Source organism: Elephantulus edwardii, unplaced genomic scaffold (assembly GCF_000299155.1).
Source record: "Elephantulus edwardii isolate Elephantulus edwardi_28Jun2011 unplaced genomic scaffold, EleEdw1.0 scaffold00360, whole genome shotgun sequence".
NCBI classification, from domain to species: domain Eukaryota; kingdom Metazoa; phylum Chordata; class Mammalia; order Macroscelidea; family Macroscelididae; genus Elephantulus; species Elephantulus edwardii.
Window position 1 is genome coordinate 1,423,043 of NW_006400110.1, and position 19,864 is coordinate 1,442,906.

Consider the following 19,864-nt stretch of genomic DNA (forward strand, 5'->3'; position numbering starts at 1 on the left):
CAGTTGGTCCAGTGGTGAGAATCTTTGTCTTCTTGACATTGAGCCTCAATCCATACTGAAGGTTGCAGTCCTTGACACTCTGCAGCAAGCGTTTCAGGTCCTCCTCAGTTTTAGCAAGCAGGGTTGTGTCATCTGTATAACACAGATAAGATGATAATGATAATATTATTACCATTAAAATATATGAAGATAACTAGGCATTGAAAACTTCTTTAACATTATAATGCTAGTAGCTAGCAGAACCAGGATTTTTTTTAAATTTTTTTTTAATTGCAATCATTTTATTGGAGAAAATTATTTCTATATTTTTTACAGTAGTTTCTTTTTTTATGTTTGGCAATAAGTGGGTTTTTTTAAATTTATTATTAATTTCAATGAAAATATTCAGAGACTTTGGATTTCTATTCATTCATTGTTGCACTTTTCTCTTCTCCCAACCCTTATTACACTACCCTGTTGGAAAAGTAAAAGAAAAATTCTTTCATTGTTTTACAATCCTTCCCCCCAGGTCCACTCCACTATGCAGCCTTCGCTCTAGGCTCCTGTCATGACAGAAACACCTAATCACATATCCCTTTTAAACTGTTTTCTACCTCATCTGCTACAATGCAGTATACATAATTTATCCCATCTTTCTCAGTCTCTTCCCAACCCCAAGGACACTCCTGTTTTACAGCAGTGGCACCATGCAGTATTTGTCCTTTTAAGGCTGAGATACTTCACTCAGCATAATGTCCTCCAGGGTCACCCATTTTGAATAATATTGCATGAGTTCCTTGTTTTGCAATGCAGCGTAGTATTCCATTGTGTGAATATACCACAGCTTCTCAATCCATCCACTTTTGTGGTTTCCAACTCCTTGCTATTGTGAACAAAGCCACAATCAACATGGGTATGCACAGAACCAGGATTTTTAATCCAAGATTTTTGAGCCCTTATTCTAGAATCATTACTTCCTACTAATTCTCATAATATGAGAAGTTTTGCTAAGAATTTTTTTGTTTTCATTTCAGTAATTTATTAAGGTATATTTAAGGGTTTTATTTTTGTTAGGTGTTGAGCTGACTTACATTCCTGGTGACACCACATGTACAAGAGAGCAGAATTCCTCCTAATTCTGTGCAATCTTCAAAATCTCTGTTGTGCTTAAGCTTATTGTACAGTTTCTACATCATGTCATTCTTTTTTTTCTTTTCTTTTTCTGGTATATGGAAATTTATTACTGTGACATTTTAATCCAAATTTATTATTGAACCGATTTCTTCTTGCCTTTGATTAAGGCCAAAAGAAATACATTATCCCGTTTGACAATCTTAAAGCAGACACCAGAAATATCACCAATAGCATGACCTTTGCGACTACATTCAACAATAAGAACTTCATTTTCTTTGAGGTCAGTTCATCTTATTGAAGGTTTTCCTCTCCTTTGTTGACCTTCTGCTTTCCCAAACATGTTGTCCTTCTCCAGATACTGACCCCTCTTGACATCACACACAAAATTTATGAGACAGAGTCTTACCATTAAGCACTTATTACCCTTATTAAGCACTCTGGCTTCACTTCTTCCAAGACAGATTTCTTTTTCTTCTGGCAGTCCATCGTATGTTTTGTATTTTTCACCAACACCATATTTCAGAGACCTTAATTCTTTGGTGATATTCATTGTCCTGTTTTCAAATGCATATGAAACATTTGGCTTGGATCAGGCACATTATATAGTATCTAAACTTAAGTCCTTGCTCTGTAACACTTTAAAGAAATCCTTTGTAACATGTTTGCTTGTTCAGTAAGTTGAATGATTTTTTTTTCTAAACTTTAAGTAAGTTAAAACTTAACAAAAAATATGTTTTCATTCAGTCATTCATAGAAATTTTGTTTTACAACTTTAATGAAAATTAGTTAATGTCATTAAGTGTAAGATCCATAAAGAACATTAAATATCAAGGGTATAAATGTTACCTTTTAACTATGTATTTGTATCTTTCTGTAAGTGTGTGTATGTGTAAAAACTTTGATTTTTTTTTTAACAATGTTAAAATGAATTTTATAAACTGATTTTTTAAAGTTTCTCTTCTTTTAGAGAACTATTTTAATGAAGGGAAAAGTATGTCTGAGGACATTAAACTCCGATTTGAAACTTACCAGTTGATATGGCAACAGATGAAATCTGAAACAGAGGTAACTACCCTTCTGAACATAACCTTATTCTGGTTGTTCTTGTTATTTTTAAGTGCTGTTGAGTTGACCAGGACTCATACTGATCCTGTGAACACTAGTCTGAACTCTGCCCTATCCTGGGCCATCCTCATCATTTCTGACATACTCAAGCCCACCATGGCAATCACTGTGCCATTTCATCTCAGTGAGAGTCTTCACTTCCCTCACTAACCTTCCATCTTTCCTAACATGTCCTTTTATGCCTGGCTCCTTCTAATAACTTGTATAAAGTATGTGAGATGAAGTTTCACTATCCCTGTGTCAGAAGAGGAAGAGCTGTGTGGGAATAGCTGTATCTGATCTTTGCCAACTTCTCAAAGGGGAATTAGCACTATCAACTACATCAGTGACAAAAAATTAATTGCCATGAGATCATATATTCCCCCTGGGCTCTCATACCTCTTTCTTCTTATCTTAACACCAATCTTACTGCTTTACTGGGTCCAAAATCAGATGCAGTAGCTCACAGACTACACAAAACCATATTGGGGATGCCAAAAGATTCTAGTCCAGAATAATAACAGAATACAGTCAAGACAGCTCCTGAAATGTGCACCTCTGCCTCAAGCCTCATACATTCAGGCTAGTGGTACCTAAGTTCTCAAAGCTGTCAATTTTTGTCCAGCAGAGTTCTCAGCCCTGCCACTATTGGCTTTCCCCACCCCACATGCCATCTAATTTCACATCAGGTCTCTTGGCGAGACTAGCCAGTCCTCTTGTAGAAAGTTGAGACTGGCCAGTCCCCTTGGGCAATGGTATATAGACACTTCCCTTGTGATTAGGCTAACATGTCCCATTCACTTATTTCCACTTCTCTACATAGCATCTTCTTTCCTTAACAGAATAATTATTTCAGCATAACAAACAGTTAATCTTTTGGCTAGGAAAAACAATTTGAATGATAAACGTTAGATACCCAGACCTTGTCTTTAAGGAGCACGTTGACTACACCCTTTTCAAGACATTTTTGACCTTTTAGTAGTACATATTTAGTACTCTTCTCCAATACCACATCTCAAAGACATTGATCATTCTGTCATCCTTTCATTGTCCAACTTTCAGATATATCATTTGAAAAATCATTGTTTGGATCAGGAGCATCTTAGTCTTTAAACTTGCAGTGTTATTCTTAAGCACTTGGGAGAGGTCTTTGACAGCTCAACTTTCTCATTGTAGTGTATCTCGATTTTTCTTGCTATTGGTGCCAAGGGTGTTGATTGTGGATCCAAACAAGATTAAGTCAGTGGCAATTTCTATTTTTTGTCCATTTTATCATGAGATTACCTATTGGCCTGTTGATGAGGACTTTTATTTTCTTGATGTTTTCTTGATACTGAAGGCTGTAATTTTTTTATCTTCGGCAGCAAGTATTTCAAATCCTTCTCATTTTCATTAAGCAATGTTACGTCATTTACATGACACAGGTTGTTAAGGGGTATTGCTTTGATCCTGATACCACATTTTTCTTCATCTAGTCCAGCTTCTTGAATGATCATTTGCTCTACATACAGATTGAGTAGTTATAGAGAAAAGATACAACCTGATACACACCTTTCTTGAATTTTTAAATTATGCAGTGTTTTCTTGCTCTGTCTGAATAACATCATCTTGGTCTAGGTATAAGCTTCACATGAGCACAATTAAGTGTTCTGAGATTCCCATTCTTATAATCGGCCATAATTTGTTATAATCCAAATAGTCAAATGCTTTTCATAGTCTGTAAAATACTTAAAGATATTTCATAGTTATCATTTTTATATTCTCTGCTTTTAGCCAAGGTTCATCTGACATCATCTTTCTCTAGTACTGTAAATCTCCTATTTGGAGAATATTGATGGAATGTAGGAATTGTTGCCAAACAATTGTATGTCCTTTAAAAACAAAAACCCAGAAAATCCAATATTCCAAATAGCCAACATAGATTGCACTCTCGTGGAGTAATTAATTTCATGTTGCACTGCCAATTCATAGATCACTATTTCAGACCTGTCAGCAGCTCCATGGAAGAAAGCTGGACAGGCTTCTCATATAGATGTTTATAGTCTGGGAAGATAATGGAGGATTGCTGTGTGTCAAATTTCAACTTGATGACAGTAGGTTTAGTACTACAGTATGTTTTTATGATTATAACTAAGACAAGGGAGGCTTAAGAAAAGGAGATCTTGCTGGGAAACATGGAGGTGGATTGACACAGTGCCAGTAACAGTGAGCTCTAACATAGCATAGATGATGAGGATGGTGTGAGATAAGGCAAAGTTCAGATCTGTTGTCCATAGGGTCACTATGAGTTGTAGTCAACTTAGTGGTAGCTAATAGCAACTACTAGACAAGGAAACTTTTACATATTCTCACAGCTTTTAAAGACTAGTACACTTTGATTATGAATTCAGTTAAATGAGAAGTCTAGGTCTTTCTAAAGTTCTTTACACTCTTAGCCAGTTACTATGCTTTTAAATATTTTTTACCTCAAATATTTTCCACTCCAGCAAATTGATAGTCTGAGGATTAATATCTTGAGCAGACTTGTATTGTCTAACCAGCACAAGTATTATATTTTGTTTGCTTTTTTAATACCTTTGAGAAGGATGCCTACTTTCCAGTTTACTACTGCTTCTTACTACTTTCTAGAAAATTGATGGGTAAATTTGTTTAACGCTTTATTCCTCATTCATATAGTCTTCATAATTCTTGAAAGTTTGGGGTTTTCAATGACTGATTTTTCTGAAGTAGGTGACTAGTCTTCTGAGGCACCTCTGAGTAGACTCAGACTTCTGACTGTCAGTTGTAGCAATATGTGTTAACCATTTGCATCACCCAGGGATGTCTTTCACCTTGCTTCTCTGTCCAGTCTAATTTCCTGCCACTTTTTAGTGATGATGCTTAGTTCTTTAGATGGCTAGTGTTTTCTCCTTTCCCTGCCTCCCTTTCTGTATTCTAACTTTGCTCAGGTCCCTTCATCTCTTCCATAACCTACCATTTGTCTCTAACTCCTCACTCAAGGATGTAATTTTCTTTTATTATCACAGTACTTTACCCATTGTGCTTTAATTGTAAATGTTTTTGCCCAATTTCTTGTATTTTCTAGGATACAGACTAGCCTTCATTTGTATGATAGTTAATTAAATGTTTACTGAATAAGTAAATTAGAAGAGTTCCTTAAAAGGAAAATCTGAAGTTCTAATTTCTGGAGATCTAAGGCAAAAATGTTTTGTTTTTTAAATTTCATCCATCTAATAATTATTTGCCATGTAATCCGTAAAATTAAATCTGTAATAGTTTTCTTTCTAAAAGTCAGAAAAGAGGCACCAGATTGCTGCTGATGGTCATTCATAGAGTTTGGTGTTACTTTTTTAGCAGTTGCAAGAAGAATTAAATAAAAACCTGTTTGACAGTCTAACTGGATTTCTGCAAAAGTCTCATTTGGGATTCCTGAAGAATTCAAGAGACTGGAGCTGTCAAATAAAACTCAGAGAGATTCCAACTGCTGCTCTTGTTCTAGGTATGTGTGATGTGTAAAGCCTTTGTAGGTATGTATTTTGTGTTTTGATCTTAGTGGTGGTTTTGTTACTGAAAATAGCAATTTTTGACTTACAGAGTTAAACCAATTAGTTTACAATGTATTCCTTCAAACCAAGCAAAGTTCTTAATACTGATCACACTATCCGTACTTAAACATATTCAAGGTGAGATACTTTTCCTTACTTTTACTGTAATTTCCTGAAATATAATGAAGAAATACTATCTTCTAGTACGAGGATATATGAGATTGGAATTTTGTGATAAATCATCAGTGTGTTAGTATAATGAATTTTTATACTTTTTTCAGTCATATCATCCAAAGAGTTACTCTGTGACTTTAATTTTCCTACTAGAGTGCTTTGGTGGCTTAGATATAAGATGTTGCAATACCAAACCAGATGAACACTGTTTAAATCCACCAGTTACTCCACAGGAGAAAGATGGAAAGTCTCCCATGCATTTTACAGCCTCAGAAAACCAGCTGTGAGTCACAATACATAACAAAACACTTTTGTATAGACAGAGCTCTGTTGACCTAGTGGGAAGGAGTTAAACCACCAATCCAACGGCATGCTGTTCAAATCCATTAGCTATTCCATGGGAGAAAGTTGGGCAGTCTCCTTCCTTGTGATTTCTTGCCTCTGAAAACCTGCTGGTGGGTCAGCTATAAGTTGGTTACAAAAACAACAAAATGTACAACAGTCTGAAAACCTGCTGGTGGGTTAGCTATAAGTTGGTTACAGAAACAACAAAATGTACAACAGTTCTGAAGAGTGCCCGTTCAGAGCCAGTCTCACTGACTCTGACACACCTACCCCCATTGCCACAGTTATTGTATCAATCCATCTCATCTGGGGTCTTCCTCTCCTTTGCTGTCCCTTCACTCTTCCAAGCATGATGTCCTTCTTCAAGGATTGGTCTTTCCTGACCACATGCCCAAAGTATGTTGAGACGGAGCTTCAAAATCCTCGCCTCCAAGGAGAAACTTGCTTTCACACTTTGCAAGACTTATTTGTTTTCTTGGTGGTCCATGGTGTGTTCAAGACTCTTCTCCAACTCAAACGCATGAATTCTTCTGTCATCTTCAGTCACTGTCCAGCTTTCTGATGCTTAGGAAACAATTGCAAAGACCATTGTCTGGATCAGGCACACTTTAGTCTATAGATTGACATCATTGCTTCTCAGTACTTTGGAGAGGTCCCAGAGATTTTCCCCAGTACTTTTCATCATTTGATTTTCTGATTGCTGCTGCCAAGAGTGTTGATTGCAGAGCTGAGGAAGCTGTAATTGTTAACAACGTCATTCTCTTCATCTTTCTTGGTGCTGCCAATTAGCTGGAGAACCTTTGTCTTCTTGGTGTTGAGCTTCAGTTCCTATTGAAGACTACAGTTCTTTTTTTTTGTTTTTTGTGTTTTATTATTATTATTATTATTAAATTTTATTAGTTTTAATGAACATTTACAGGGATTTTGGGTTTTCACTCCTTCATTGCTGCACCATTCTCTCCACCCTCCTCCCCAGTTTGTTCTTCTTCCCCCGCCATCCGAATGTCTGTTTTAATTGTCCAATTGCCACAGTGCTAAGACTACAGTTCTTGAACTTCTGCAGCAGGCGCTTCAGGGCCATTTCAGTTTCAGCAAGAAAGGTTGTGTCATCTGCATATCATAGGTTGTTGATGAGTCTACCTCCAATCCTGTTGCCACATTCCTCCTCATAAAGCCCAGCCTCCCCAGTGATCTGTTTTGCTTATAGATTGAAAAGGTAGGGAGATAGGACGCAGCCCAGATACACTCCTTTCCTGCTTTTGAACCATGATGTGTTTCCCTCCTCTCTTCTGAGGACTGCTTTCTTGTTGAAATGTAAGTTTCACATGAGCACAATCAGGTGCTCTAGGATTTCCACTCTCCTCAAGGTTAGCCACAGTTTGTTGTGATTCACACAGTCAAAACTCTTTGCATAGTCAATGAAACAACAAAATACTTGTGTGTTTTATTTATTAATTTTAATGAACATTTACAGAGATTTTGGATTTCCATTCATTCATTGTTGAACTTTTCTCCCTGCCCACTCCTCCCCTCTAGTCCACTCTTCTCTTAGAAAAGTAAAAGAAAAATTCCTTCATTGGTATACAATCCACCCACCCCTGCCCTGAGTATACTCCACTACACAGCCTTCATTCTGGACTCTTCTGATAACTATAATACCCTATCATATATCGCTTTTAAACTATTCTCTCCCTCATCTTTTTAAATGTGGTATACATAATTTATCCAGTTTTTCTCAGTCTTACCCCAACCCTGATGTCAGTCCCATTCCACAACAGTGGCACTATGCAGTATTTGTCCCTTTGTGACTGAGATATTTCACTCAGCATAATGCCCTCCAGGGCCACCCATTTTGAATAATATTGCATGAGTTCCTGTTTTTCAATGCAGCGTAGTATTCCAGTGTGTGAATATACCACAGCTTCTCTATCCACTCGTTAGTTGATGGGCACCTGGGTTGTTTCCAACTCCTTGCTATTGTGAAGAAAGCCACGATAAACATGGGTGTGCATATATCTGCTTGGGTGTCAGTTATGGTCTCTTTAGGGTATATTCCCAATAAAGAATTTGCTGGGTCAAATGGTATCTCTTTTTGCAACTTTTGAGAAAACACCACACCGCTTTCCACAGTGGTTGCACCATTTTATACTTCCACCAACAGTGAATAAGGGTTCCAGTTTCTCCACAACCTCACCAGCATTTGTTGCTTCTTTTTCTGTTAAATTTTGCTATTCTGACTGAGGTGAGATGATATCTCATAGTTCTTTGATTTGCATCCCTCTTAGAGCTAGGAATTTTGAACATTTCTTCATGTGCTTGTTGGCCATCTGAATGTATTCTTTGGTGACATGTTTGTTCATATCCTGTGCCCATTTTTCAGTTGGATTGTTCACCTTTATCTTGTGCTCAAGTATTTTATAAATTCTAGATATAAGCCCCTTATCTGACATGTTATTTCCAAATACTTTTTCCCAGTCTGTGGCTTCCCTTTTTACCCTGTTGGAGACGTTTTTGGATGTGCATAGGGATTTGATTCTTAGAAGGTCCCATTCATCTATTTTATCCTCTCCTGGTTGTAGATTTTTCAGGATACTTGGAAGACAGTTTATGTTGTGGATTAGTACTACTAAAGTTCTTCCAAGCTTTTCTTTAATGACGTTTATAGTCCTTGGTACATAGGGTTTGGCCAGTCCTTCCTAGTGTGTCTTAATCTGAATGTTCAGATTTAGAGAAGTATCCAACAGATAAGCATTTTACAGAAAAAGTGAAAATATATCCCTTTGAGCTTTGGTGTTGGAGAAGAGTATTGAGGGTACCATGGACTGCTCAAAAAACAAACAGATTCATCTTGGAGAGGGTTAAACTGGGCAGCTCCTTGGAGGCAAGGATTCTGAGGCTTCGTCTGACATACTTTGGTCATGTTTTAAGGAGAGACCGGTCCTTGGAGAAGGACATCATGCTTGGGAGGGTCGAGGACAGGCGCAGAGGGGAAGGCCCTCTGAGAGGTGGATTGATCTGGTGACTGGGGTAATTGGGATGAGTGTGTCAGAGACAATGAGATTGGCACAGGACAGAACAGAGTTTAGGGCTGTTGTACATAGGGTTGCTATGAGTCGCAAGCGACTCGACTGCACATAACAACAACAACAACATAGTTCTTGGTTTTAGTCCTAGGTCCATTATCCACCTTGCGTTGGTTTTTGTATATGGAGTGAAGTGTAGATCTTCCTTGAGTCTTCATATATTTTTCCAATTTTGCCAACACCAACTGATTTCATCTCCTTGTAAAAAATCAGTTGACCATAAATAAATTGGCTGATTTCCGGGTTCTCATTTCTCAGTTCTATTCCATTGATCTGTGTGTCTGTCATTGTACCAGTACCATGCTGTCTTAACCACCACGGCAGTGTAATAGGATTTGATATCAGGGAGTGAGATGCCAACTACATTTTTTCTATTTTTATGGAGTGCTTTGCTTATTTGGGGCTTCTTTCCATTCAAAATGAAACTGCAGATTGCCTTTTTCATCTCGTTGAAGAATGGGATTGGTATTTGTATTGGGATTGCATTGGATGTGTAAATTGCCTTTGGTAGTATTGCCATTTTCACAATATTGAGTCTTCCTATCCATGAGCAAGGGATATTCTTCCACTTCTCCAGTTCTCTTTTTGTTTCTTGTAGTAATCTTTTGTAAGCTTCTGGTTATATTTACTCCCACGTATTTAATCTTGTGATTAGCTATTGTAAATTGTATAGTTTTTCTTAGCTGTGGCTCAGTCTTCTCTTTGTCACTGTAGAGAAATCCAACTGATTTTTGTATGTTGATTTTGTATCCTGCAAATTTGCTGAGTTGGTCAACTGTGTCCAATAGTTTTCTTGCTGAGTCTGTAGGGTTTTCTAAGTACACTATCATATCATCTACATAGAGGGATAATTTTACCTCCTCTTTGCCAATTTCGATACCTCTTATTTCCTTCTCTTGTCTTACTGCTACTGCTAAGACTTCCAATACAATACTGAATAAGAGAGGTGATAGTGGGCATCCTTGCCTAGTTCCTGTTCTTAAAAGGAATGCCTTTAACCTCTCTCCATTGAGAACATGTTGGTTCTCAGGTTTGCATAAATATTTTTTACTATGTTGAAGAAATTCCCCTCTAATCCTATTTTGTTAAGTGTTTTAATCAGGAAGGGGTGTTGGATTTTTTCAAAGGCCTTTTCTGCCTCAATTGATAGGATCATGTGGTTCTTGTTCTTTGCTTTGTTAATGTGATGAATTACATTAATTGTTTTTCTTAGGTTGAACCATCCTTGCATACCTGTTTTGAATCCCACTGGTCATAATGAATTATTTCTTTGATGCATCTTTGGATTCTATTGGCCAGGATTTTATTAAGTATTTTTCCATCTATATTCATGAGAGATATTGGCCTATAGTTTTCTATTTTGGTGGTGTCCTTTTCTGGCTGTGGTATCAAATACTTTTGTTTTAATCTCTAGGTAATTTTCTTTTATTACCATTAATTTTTATAAGGATATTTTGATCAATTATGTATAAATTGTTTTGATAGTACATATAATCAATTTCTTATTGTTGCTGTATACTGCTGAATCAGACCTGACCTATAGCTGACCCTCTGATGGGTTTTCAGGTGCAAGTATTACTCAGGAGGAAATGACCTCTAACTACATGCCTTCAGGATTACAGCACAGCTTCTTGCCAGTAAGCCACCAGCGCTACTTTAATAACTGTCATTAATATTCCATCTTTACCATACATTTGGATTGTAGAATAGTGGGAGATTTTTCACCTCAAAATAGCAGATTTTCTTCATTCCTTTGAAAAGCAAGTTACTTTTATATAAATTTCAAATATACTTTACTTTTAGTATTTTATGTATTTAATCAGGGTTTATTTTACTAGTGACTTTGGAGTTAAGAAACTAATTCTTTTTTAATACTGTTGTTGTTGATTGCTGTCAAGTCGAACACGACTCATTGCGACCCTATGAAAAAAAGGCCTAAAACCTTATAACTGTCGTCATTTATCAAAGGTCGTAGAGTTTCCAGAGGTATGTTGTTTAGGAAGTAGATTTTAATACTGCTGTTGTTTGTTACCTAACTCTTCTTCCTGACACTCAGGGAACCTTCTGATAATTGGTATATCTTATTAAAATGCAGATTTTTTTAGTTGATCCGTAGGTGAAGCCTGAAATTCTGTTTTACTAATAGGCTTCAAGTTGGTGCCTGTTTCGCTGATTCCAGATCCATACTTTAATGTAACTCAAGATATTGTTTTATGCTACAGTCTAGCTTTTCAGGGTGACCTGCCATGTAATTTCTAAAGCCTTTTTAATTTATGGATAAGAACAACGGACCCAGTGGTGCCCTGCAATGACATGCTGGTTGTGACACTGTTAGTATAATAAGATTGACAAGTAGCATCTTCTTAAAAAAAAATTTAAATTTTCATCCTGCCTAATACCAGAAAGAGACATCTAAGGAGAACATTTTTCGAGTTGTATACATTATTTTATTTTTATTTATAATACACATTGCTTTAAGAAGCATTATGTCATTAATAAATAGCAAAGTCAATCAGTAAAAGACAAAATAAGTCAGTGCTAAAGGTCTAAATTTCCTCAGAGCTATGGCATTACAATCACAGACTATGCATGCTAGAAATATAGTTTTGATTCCATTGTTGTCATGTGCCATCGAGTCACTTGCAACTCATAGCGACCCTATGTACAAGATCCCTTCAGCTCAAAGGCATCTAGTCTCTTTCCATCATCTCTAGTCACTGTCCAACTCTTTGATGCATAGCCCATAATTGGGAAGACTACATGCATCGGAGAGTTGGACAGTAGGGATGACAGAGAATTGATGCCTCCAGCTGTGGTGCTGGAGAAGAGTGTTGAATATACAGTGTACTGCTAGGAGAAAGAAGAGGTTTGTCCTGGAGAGGGTGAAGCTGGACTGGTCCTTGGAGAGGGACATCATGCTTGGGAGAGTGGAAGGACGGTGCAGGAGAGGAAGACCCTCAATGAGATGGATCGATTCTGTGAGTGGAGTGGTGGGAATGAGTGTGTCGGAGATGGCGAGGTTGGCACAGGATAGAGTGGCATTTAGGGCCATTGTACATAGGATTGCTATGAGTTTCAAGCGACTCGATGGCACGTAAAGCAACAACATAGCCCAGATCATGCGCACCTTAGTCTCCAGCCTGAGGTCATTGTTCTTCAATACTCTTGAGAGGTCCCTGACAGCTGGCTTTCCCACTGCAATTCGTCTCTTGATTTCCTGGGTGCTGGAAGTAAAAATAAAACTGCTCAATATGTAAGCACAATTATCACTAACGAGCTTCAAATAATATACGTGTGTGTGTGTGCGCGCGCGCATCCTGCCAACATTTTGATTTTGCTGGATCTGAGGGGGACAAGTTGCTTGTTGTAGGTATGGATGATGTGAAAACTGTAGTCTTTCTTTTAAACAATGGGGATCTTGCAGAAGCAAATCTTAAGTAATTTGATGGTGTGCACATACATCAAAAGGTGTCCTAGAAACCACAAAGACAGTATCAGTGAACAGTCTTTTCCAAAGCAGTGGACAAATATCCACTCAACCTGATAACTCTGTGCAGAGCACTAAAACTCTTGAGTTGTGGATATGAGAACCATGAATTTGGTGAGTATCAAAAGGATCAATGGTTTTAAATTTTTTTTTTAAAAAAATGCTTATTGACCAGTATAAACCTTATCTATTATAGCCAATACTTAGGGAGCTCTGGAGGAAGCTGCACTGCATTCCTGAAAGCACATGGTTTGCAGCCACCAGCTGCTCCTTGGGAGAAAGATGGGTAATCTCCCGTGTGATTAACGGGCCTCTGGAAACCTGCCAGAGGGTCATTGAGGGGTCACTTCTGACTATACAGTACACAACAACTTGGGTGGTTAGTAGTTGGATTTGCTTCAGTAAGTAGGCAGGATCACAGGCAGAGATTCATTGCTCCTTATTTTCAAATCATTACTTTAAAGAACCTTCTATTTATTTGGCAAACTGAAGAAGTTACTCTTAAGTCATTTTCTATGTTCAAATATACATCCTTCATAATTTTTTAAAAAGCAGAACTGTACTATTTTTCCTATGGAATTATGCAAAGGCGTTTGACTGTGTGAATCATAACAAACTGTGGCTGACTCAGAAGAATGGGAATCCCAGAACACTTGATCATGCTAATGCGAAACCTGTACTTGGACCAAGAGGCATTCGTCAGAACAGAGCAAGGCAATGGTTCGCAGTTGGGAAGGGCGTACGCCAGTGATATGTCCTTTCTTCATATCTTTTCAAACTGTATGCAGAACAGATTATCCAGGAGGCTGGGCTCTATGAGAAATGTGGGGTCAAGATTGGTGGGAGATCTATGAACAGTCTGTGTTATGCAGATGACAAAACCCTGCTTGCTGAAACTGAGGAGGACCTGAAGCACCTGCTGCAGACGGTCAAGGACTGCAGCCTTCAGTGTGGATTGAGGCTCAGTGTCAAGAAGACAAAGATTCTCACCACTGGACCAATTGGCAGCATCAGGATGGATGGTGAAGAGACAGATTGTTCACAGCTTTAGTTTGCTTGGCTCCACAGTCAACACTCTTGGCACCAGTAGCCAGGAAAGTAAAAGACGTATTGCGATGGGAAAGTCTGCTGTTAGGGACCTCTCCAGGGTGCTGAAGAGCAGTGGTGTCTCTGGAGACTAAGGTGCATCTGATACAGGCCATGGTCTTTGCAGTCACTTGTTATGCATCAGAGAGTTCAACAACGACTAAGGAGAATAGAAGGAGAATTGATGCCTTTGAGCTGTGGTTCTGGAGAAGAATATTGCAGGTACCATGGACTGCTAGGAAAACAAACAGATTCATCCTGGAAAGGGTTAAACTGGGCGGGTCCCTGGAGGCAAGGATTCTGAGGCATAGTTTGACATACTTTGGACATGTTATAAGGAGGGACTCGTCCTTGGAGAGGGACATCATGCTTGAGAGGGTGGAGGGACAGTGCAGGAGGGGAAGGCCCTCATAGTGACTGGGGTATTCGGGATGGGTGTGTCGGAGATAGTGCAATTGGCACGGGACAGAGCAGAGTTTAGGGCTGTTGTACAGAGGGTCACTATGAGTTGCAGGCAACTTGACGACACATAGCAACAACAACAACATTTACATGTCATTTTAAAAATTTATTTTAAAAGTTTTTTTGTTTCTAATATTGTTATTTTTTTAATTTATGTTGATTTGCTTACAGAGTTTGTATACATTGTGTTTTACACTATTATTCATTCACATTGTATTTCATGCAATCATTCCCATCCATTATATTTTATGAAATGAATCATCATTGGACCATGCCCATCATTACCCTGTCTTTTCAGGTCCCTGCCGGATTTTTCCTGTTTCCTTTACCCCCTCCCTCCATCCATCAAATATTACAATCCTTTGGTTTTGTCCCTACCCATCCTCACTTCTTTGCTTTTACTCCTTCCCCCCTTGGGTCCCCATACATGCTTTACTAGTTATTTTTCTATTAACCATGTTGTTAATACAGCTTTACTTACTAATCAGTGGCAGTGGAGTTTTATGGTTTTGTTTAAACTTGATAGTGAACTTGTCATATTAAATATTTTTTTATTTTTAAATTACTGTTAATAAAAATGATGATTTAGTTTTAATGTACTCTTTCATAGGTGTAAATGTGACAGATCATGATTTAACATTTAGAAGTCTAACGGAGTCCCTTCGAAACAATGTCACACCATATGTAGTTTCATTGCAAGCTAAAGATTGTCCAGGTAAGGAATAATGCCCTGATCATTTGTTGACATGGTCGAGGTCTTTTCCTTTTCTCTTCTCCCTTTCTCTTTTTAGATTTCTTTATTAGTTTTTATTTGTGAGAAGAACCCAGTGCTGTATATGTATCCGGGTAGAGGTTGATGCTTCACAGTGTACCCCTTACTTTTGCAGGGCTCCTTACCATTTTTTCCTTCCTTTATTCTGACCCACCCAACTGTACCAGTGGCACTACAAGTAATATTTCAGGCATTTAAAAGCTGTTATCATATGTACGAGAATTCCTTAGCCTACTTAAATACTTCTGTGACACTGACGTGTCAAATGCGACAGTGCTTACCTATGGTGGACAGTGTTTGGTGGCACTCCCCAGTTAAAACAAGCTTGGAAGCAGGAGTGGCATCCACTTCAGTAAATAGCTTGCTTCCGGAAACCCTATGATCCTGTAGAAAGGATGAAAGTCACGCATGTGTTGAGGACTTTTGTTCATAAGGTCGTTATGAGTTGCCTACGACTCGATGGCACTTAACAACAACAACAATTAAATACTTAATAATTAGAAAGGTATATAGTGAGATGCTGTACATTGGTAAATGGGAAGCTTTTATTTATCCCAGCAAAGAGTAAACTGTAAACTACCTTGGGTAATACTTGCCAAATCATCTTATTATTGCTAAAAATAATTTAAAGGAGGTGGCTGCTAATCAAGTAGTCCCCGACTTACAATGACACCCCATTGCTGACCACTTTAAGTGGATTCTTACATAAGTTGAATACCTCTCCCCTCCATTATTACTACCTTGTATATAATTTTTGAATATTTGTAAATGAGCATCTGAGAATAACATCAATAAATATGTGCTACAACATTGTATGTAGTATATGATACTAACAATAATATGTGCAAAAACCAAAGCAAGAGCAGGTGGTGATGTGTAGTTTGCTGTAATTTAAATGTGCTGAAAATGGCCCTGATGGCGTATTTGATAGGTAATTGCATTGCTAACATAAAGGCAGTCAGTTAGAATCCACTAGCAACTTCCTCTGCAATTTACAACCTCTAAACCTGTAGGATTAGCTATGAACAGACTCTCATTTGATGACAGTGAGTGAGATCTGTAAAATAGGATTTGGATTTGGACTGATATAAAGACTTTATGTTCTTACATTAACTTTAGTGCTCATTAGTAGATTAAAATGAAAAGCCTTTAGGATACCTTTAAAGGTTATAACAAGATACATAATCAGTTAAGCAAGATACATATATTTTTATGTTCTTGAGGAACTTTGAAGATAATATATTACATAGTGTAATGTATGGTTTTTTTGGGTTTTTTATTTATTTATTTTTTTAAATAGCATTCCGTTTATTACAAATATTTAGTATTGGCTTCCCATATTTACCCCCTTTTGTTTTTATCATAATTATGTTATCATCTAGATGAGCATCCTTTATACACAAACAAATAAAACAAAGTAAATATAGTAAACTCAAAGAAATACTTTCAAAAATCTCCATATGATCAGAAGGTTTCAGGTTGAATATTCCTTGAAAGTCTGTTTTAATTGTCCCATTGCCATAGTACTTGTCAAAACCAGTTCTGATTATTATCCTTTGTCAGTGTGTCCTTTGCCATTCCCTATCACTCCTCCCTGAGAGAGATTTCACCCTGATTCATAAGGAAAATGGGACGTCGTATTCTCTTAGCAACTTCCTGCTGAAAAGGGACGCTGTAGGTTTCAGGGTGAAGATCTTCTCTCACTGCTCTAAAGGGCCCTTTTGGCAATAGGAAACACGTAGACTATTGTGGAGATTGATTTTGGAATTTAGATGCACTGTTATCAGTTGTGCTTAGCCATACATGTTCATATCCTTGAAGATGCATCATGGAAGTGTTGCAGCCTAGAAGACACAAATTTAACTAACAAGTTAAAAGTACATGAGTCAAAAATTAAAAGCAATAATATTCCAAGTAGAGGTTCTAACAGTGGCACAAATCAAGTTACAGAGGGAAGGTAGTTCTTAAAATAAAAGGCATATTGACTAGCACTTTGTCTATTATAGTATAAAGGTTAGGAACCACAAGATGTAGAGGCTCAACTGTGTCATTTATTGTTCTTAAGTCCTGGACCAAATTCCATCTACCATTGGGTTGTTTTACAGCTCGGAAGTCTACATGCAAGGCAGAGGTGAAGTTTTAAAAAATGTCATTTCCTTGTTTATGCATTAGCTTAGGTAGCACTTTTCTTACAGACATCATCTATAAGCTTTGGCATAGTCTTAGTATCAAACAGTGAAGTTGTAAATAGTAAGGCACACGTTAATAATGATTCTTAAATGTATGTCAGATACCTTGTTGAAAAGTAGAAAATATATCCTACTCAAATAATATACAATCCAGATGTCACCAGGGCTTTGAATATGTTTTAAAAGTAGGTAAACTATCTTAACTTTTATATTCTGCAGATATGAAACATTTTTTGCAAAAACTGGTCTCACAGTTGATAGATTGTAAAGATGTAGAATGCAAAGAGGGGAAGAATATTCAGACCATTCAGAAAAACACCTGTTACTCAATGGATTTCCTTTCCAGTTGGTATAGAAATGTTACACAGGTAAATGCAAACTGACAGTTTTTTCCTAGGAAATTGGCATATGATTGAAGAAGCTCAGAATTTTAAAACATGGTTCTTTTTTATCCTTGGAAGTATTTATGCATATGTAGCACTGACTGTTCATTTAATAGTAATTCCTTTTTTCCCCTAAGGCTACTAGAATTTAAAATTATTCTTAAGTTTGTGTGTTTTCTGATTCCTAGTAAGTGCTGAGGCTCTTACAAGGACATTTTATAAGTGAGGAAGTATCACCTAGTGACAAAGGAGTGTCAAGAGTTGGCCCTGTGGCAAATTCTCCCTTTGTAATAATGACTGTAACTTTAACACAGTTTCTTGTTTGCCTTTGTCCAGTAGAATTATGCTGCTTCTGATAGCCACTGTCAACTTAGTCCTGTGAAGAATAATCACACTTTTTTATGTTTATTCATTTGTCTTTTAAATCTAATGTCCTTAATCCTTAACAATTCTTGGGTATAAATGCTTTGTAAATTAAATATGTTTAAGAGAAATTTAAACAGTTTCAATTTAAAGAAATAAAGCAGTTAAAGCAAAAGAAGGTCTATGCTACCTTAACAATGTACAGTGAAACTTAATGACTTTCTGTGCCATTCAGTCACAGTCTTGGTTTGTTATGCTGTGTAGCCATGTAGTACAGGGTAAAAGGTGTGATATTTTCTAATCATCATTTTTGTCATTATCAGAGAAGATTCATGAAACTGCCCATTTTACTTATATAAAGAGCTAAACTGGGTCTCAAGTTTGTGAAAGTGTTTTGACTAATTTCTAGCATAGTGTTACTGTTGTTTCATGTTGTCAAATTGGAACCAATTTATTATTGACCCTTTGGCGGGCTTTCAGAGGCTGTAAATTACATAGGAAGAGATTGCCCATCTTTCTCCATAGAGAAACACGTGGATAAGAGCTGCCTGCCTTGGGGTTGGCAGTGCAGCTTCTTACCACAAGGCCACCAGAGCTTCCCCGCTGGGTGAAGGGAAAGGCGATACACAGTAAATGGTATTAATATTGGAATTAATTAATTATGATCATTAGTGCTATAAATCAAAGTGTCTGAATAATTGTATGAAAAAGCAATATGATATGTAAACCTTCTCTCAAATGAAACTTAAGTTAATTACTACAAAAAAGAATTAAACTAAATCTGGGAGCTCTGGTGGCCTAGTGGTAAAAAGGTGCACTGCAATCCTGAAGGCAGGTGGTTTGAAACCACCACATTCCTTGCAATTAACTGCCTCTGAAAGCCCACTGGAGGATCAATCATGGTTCGGTTCCAGATTGTTGTGTGCAACAACAGCAATGCTTACCGTAGCTTAATTTGATCTAAAATTTTATGTTTTTCTAAAATCAAGTAAACTTTCTCATTTATGTCACTTAATAAATTTTGAACCAAATGATTTTTTATTCTTTCCAAACTTGACATTTTAGAGTATCAACAGTAACTAGTATTGTTATTTATGTTTTTTGTTAAAAAAAAAAAAACTACTTCTCATTTTAAAGCAAAGCAAACCATAGTATTCTGATTTCTAAAATATTATAAAAATAAATTTTATAGAAAAGTTTTTCTTTCCCTATCATTTACTATGATAGCAGGAAATAAAAGTATTTTATATGATTATGAATTTTGCTGAGCGGTTTTCTTCTTGGTTATTGTTCCCATGTCGGACACAGAAAGAATCTGCCAGTAACTGTAGGAACGCATTTCTGTTTATTATGTTGGGGAATGAAAAGACCTATGTTATGTGAACCATAAAGGGAGGTATAGAACATGTGACTTCATAGCATTAACTGTAATATAATGAAAATAAGTCATTTTTTTATTCCTTGCTCCATAATGGCTTAAAAAAGACTGATCCAAAATTGCCAAGCAGAAAAAGAAGTTCATCCAGTCAATGCCATTCTCCTCCTGTTGTGCTTATCCTGAAAGATATGGAAAGCTTCACCACTAAAGTGCTACAGGACTTCATAATTATCAGCAGGTAGATGGTGTTTTACATGGATTTTGTGCTAAAATTATCTTTTTATTAAGAAACCATTTAAGTTAAAGCGGCTGTTTTCAGAGAAAATGAATGGCTGACTTAATGTTAATGCCATCTGAGTACAAATTAAAGCAGTTTCTGG

The 19,864-nt window shown here is 37.1% G+C and overlaps 1 protein-coding gene across 2 annotated transcripts in view; it reads left to right on the forward strand.

The window, feature by feature from the left end:
• ORC3 (origin recognition complex, subunit 3) overlaps window positions 1–19,864 on the forward strand; it is a 152,935-nt gene that overhangs the window by 20,240 nt on the left and 112,831 nt on the right. Inside the window, exons 3-8 of one of the 2 annotated variants that reach the window (XM_006902032.1) lie at window positions 2,081–2,178; window positions 5,572–5,716; window positions 15,010–15,114; window positions 17,580–17,728; window positions 18,283–18,285; window positions 19,592–19,722. In XM_006902032.1, coding sequence (XP_006902094.1) covers window positions 2,081–2,178; window positions 5,572–5,716; window positions 15,010–15,114; window positions 17,580–17,728; window positions 18,283–18,285; window positions 19,592–19,722 — 631 coding nt within the window. Of the gene's footprint in view, window positions 1–2,067; window positions 2,179–5,571; window positions 5,717–15,009; window positions 15,115–17,579; window positions 17,729–18,282; window positions 18,286–19,591; window positions 19,723–19,864 lie in introns of those variants that run through there. The other variant, XM_006902033.1, reaches the window with a different exon arrangement.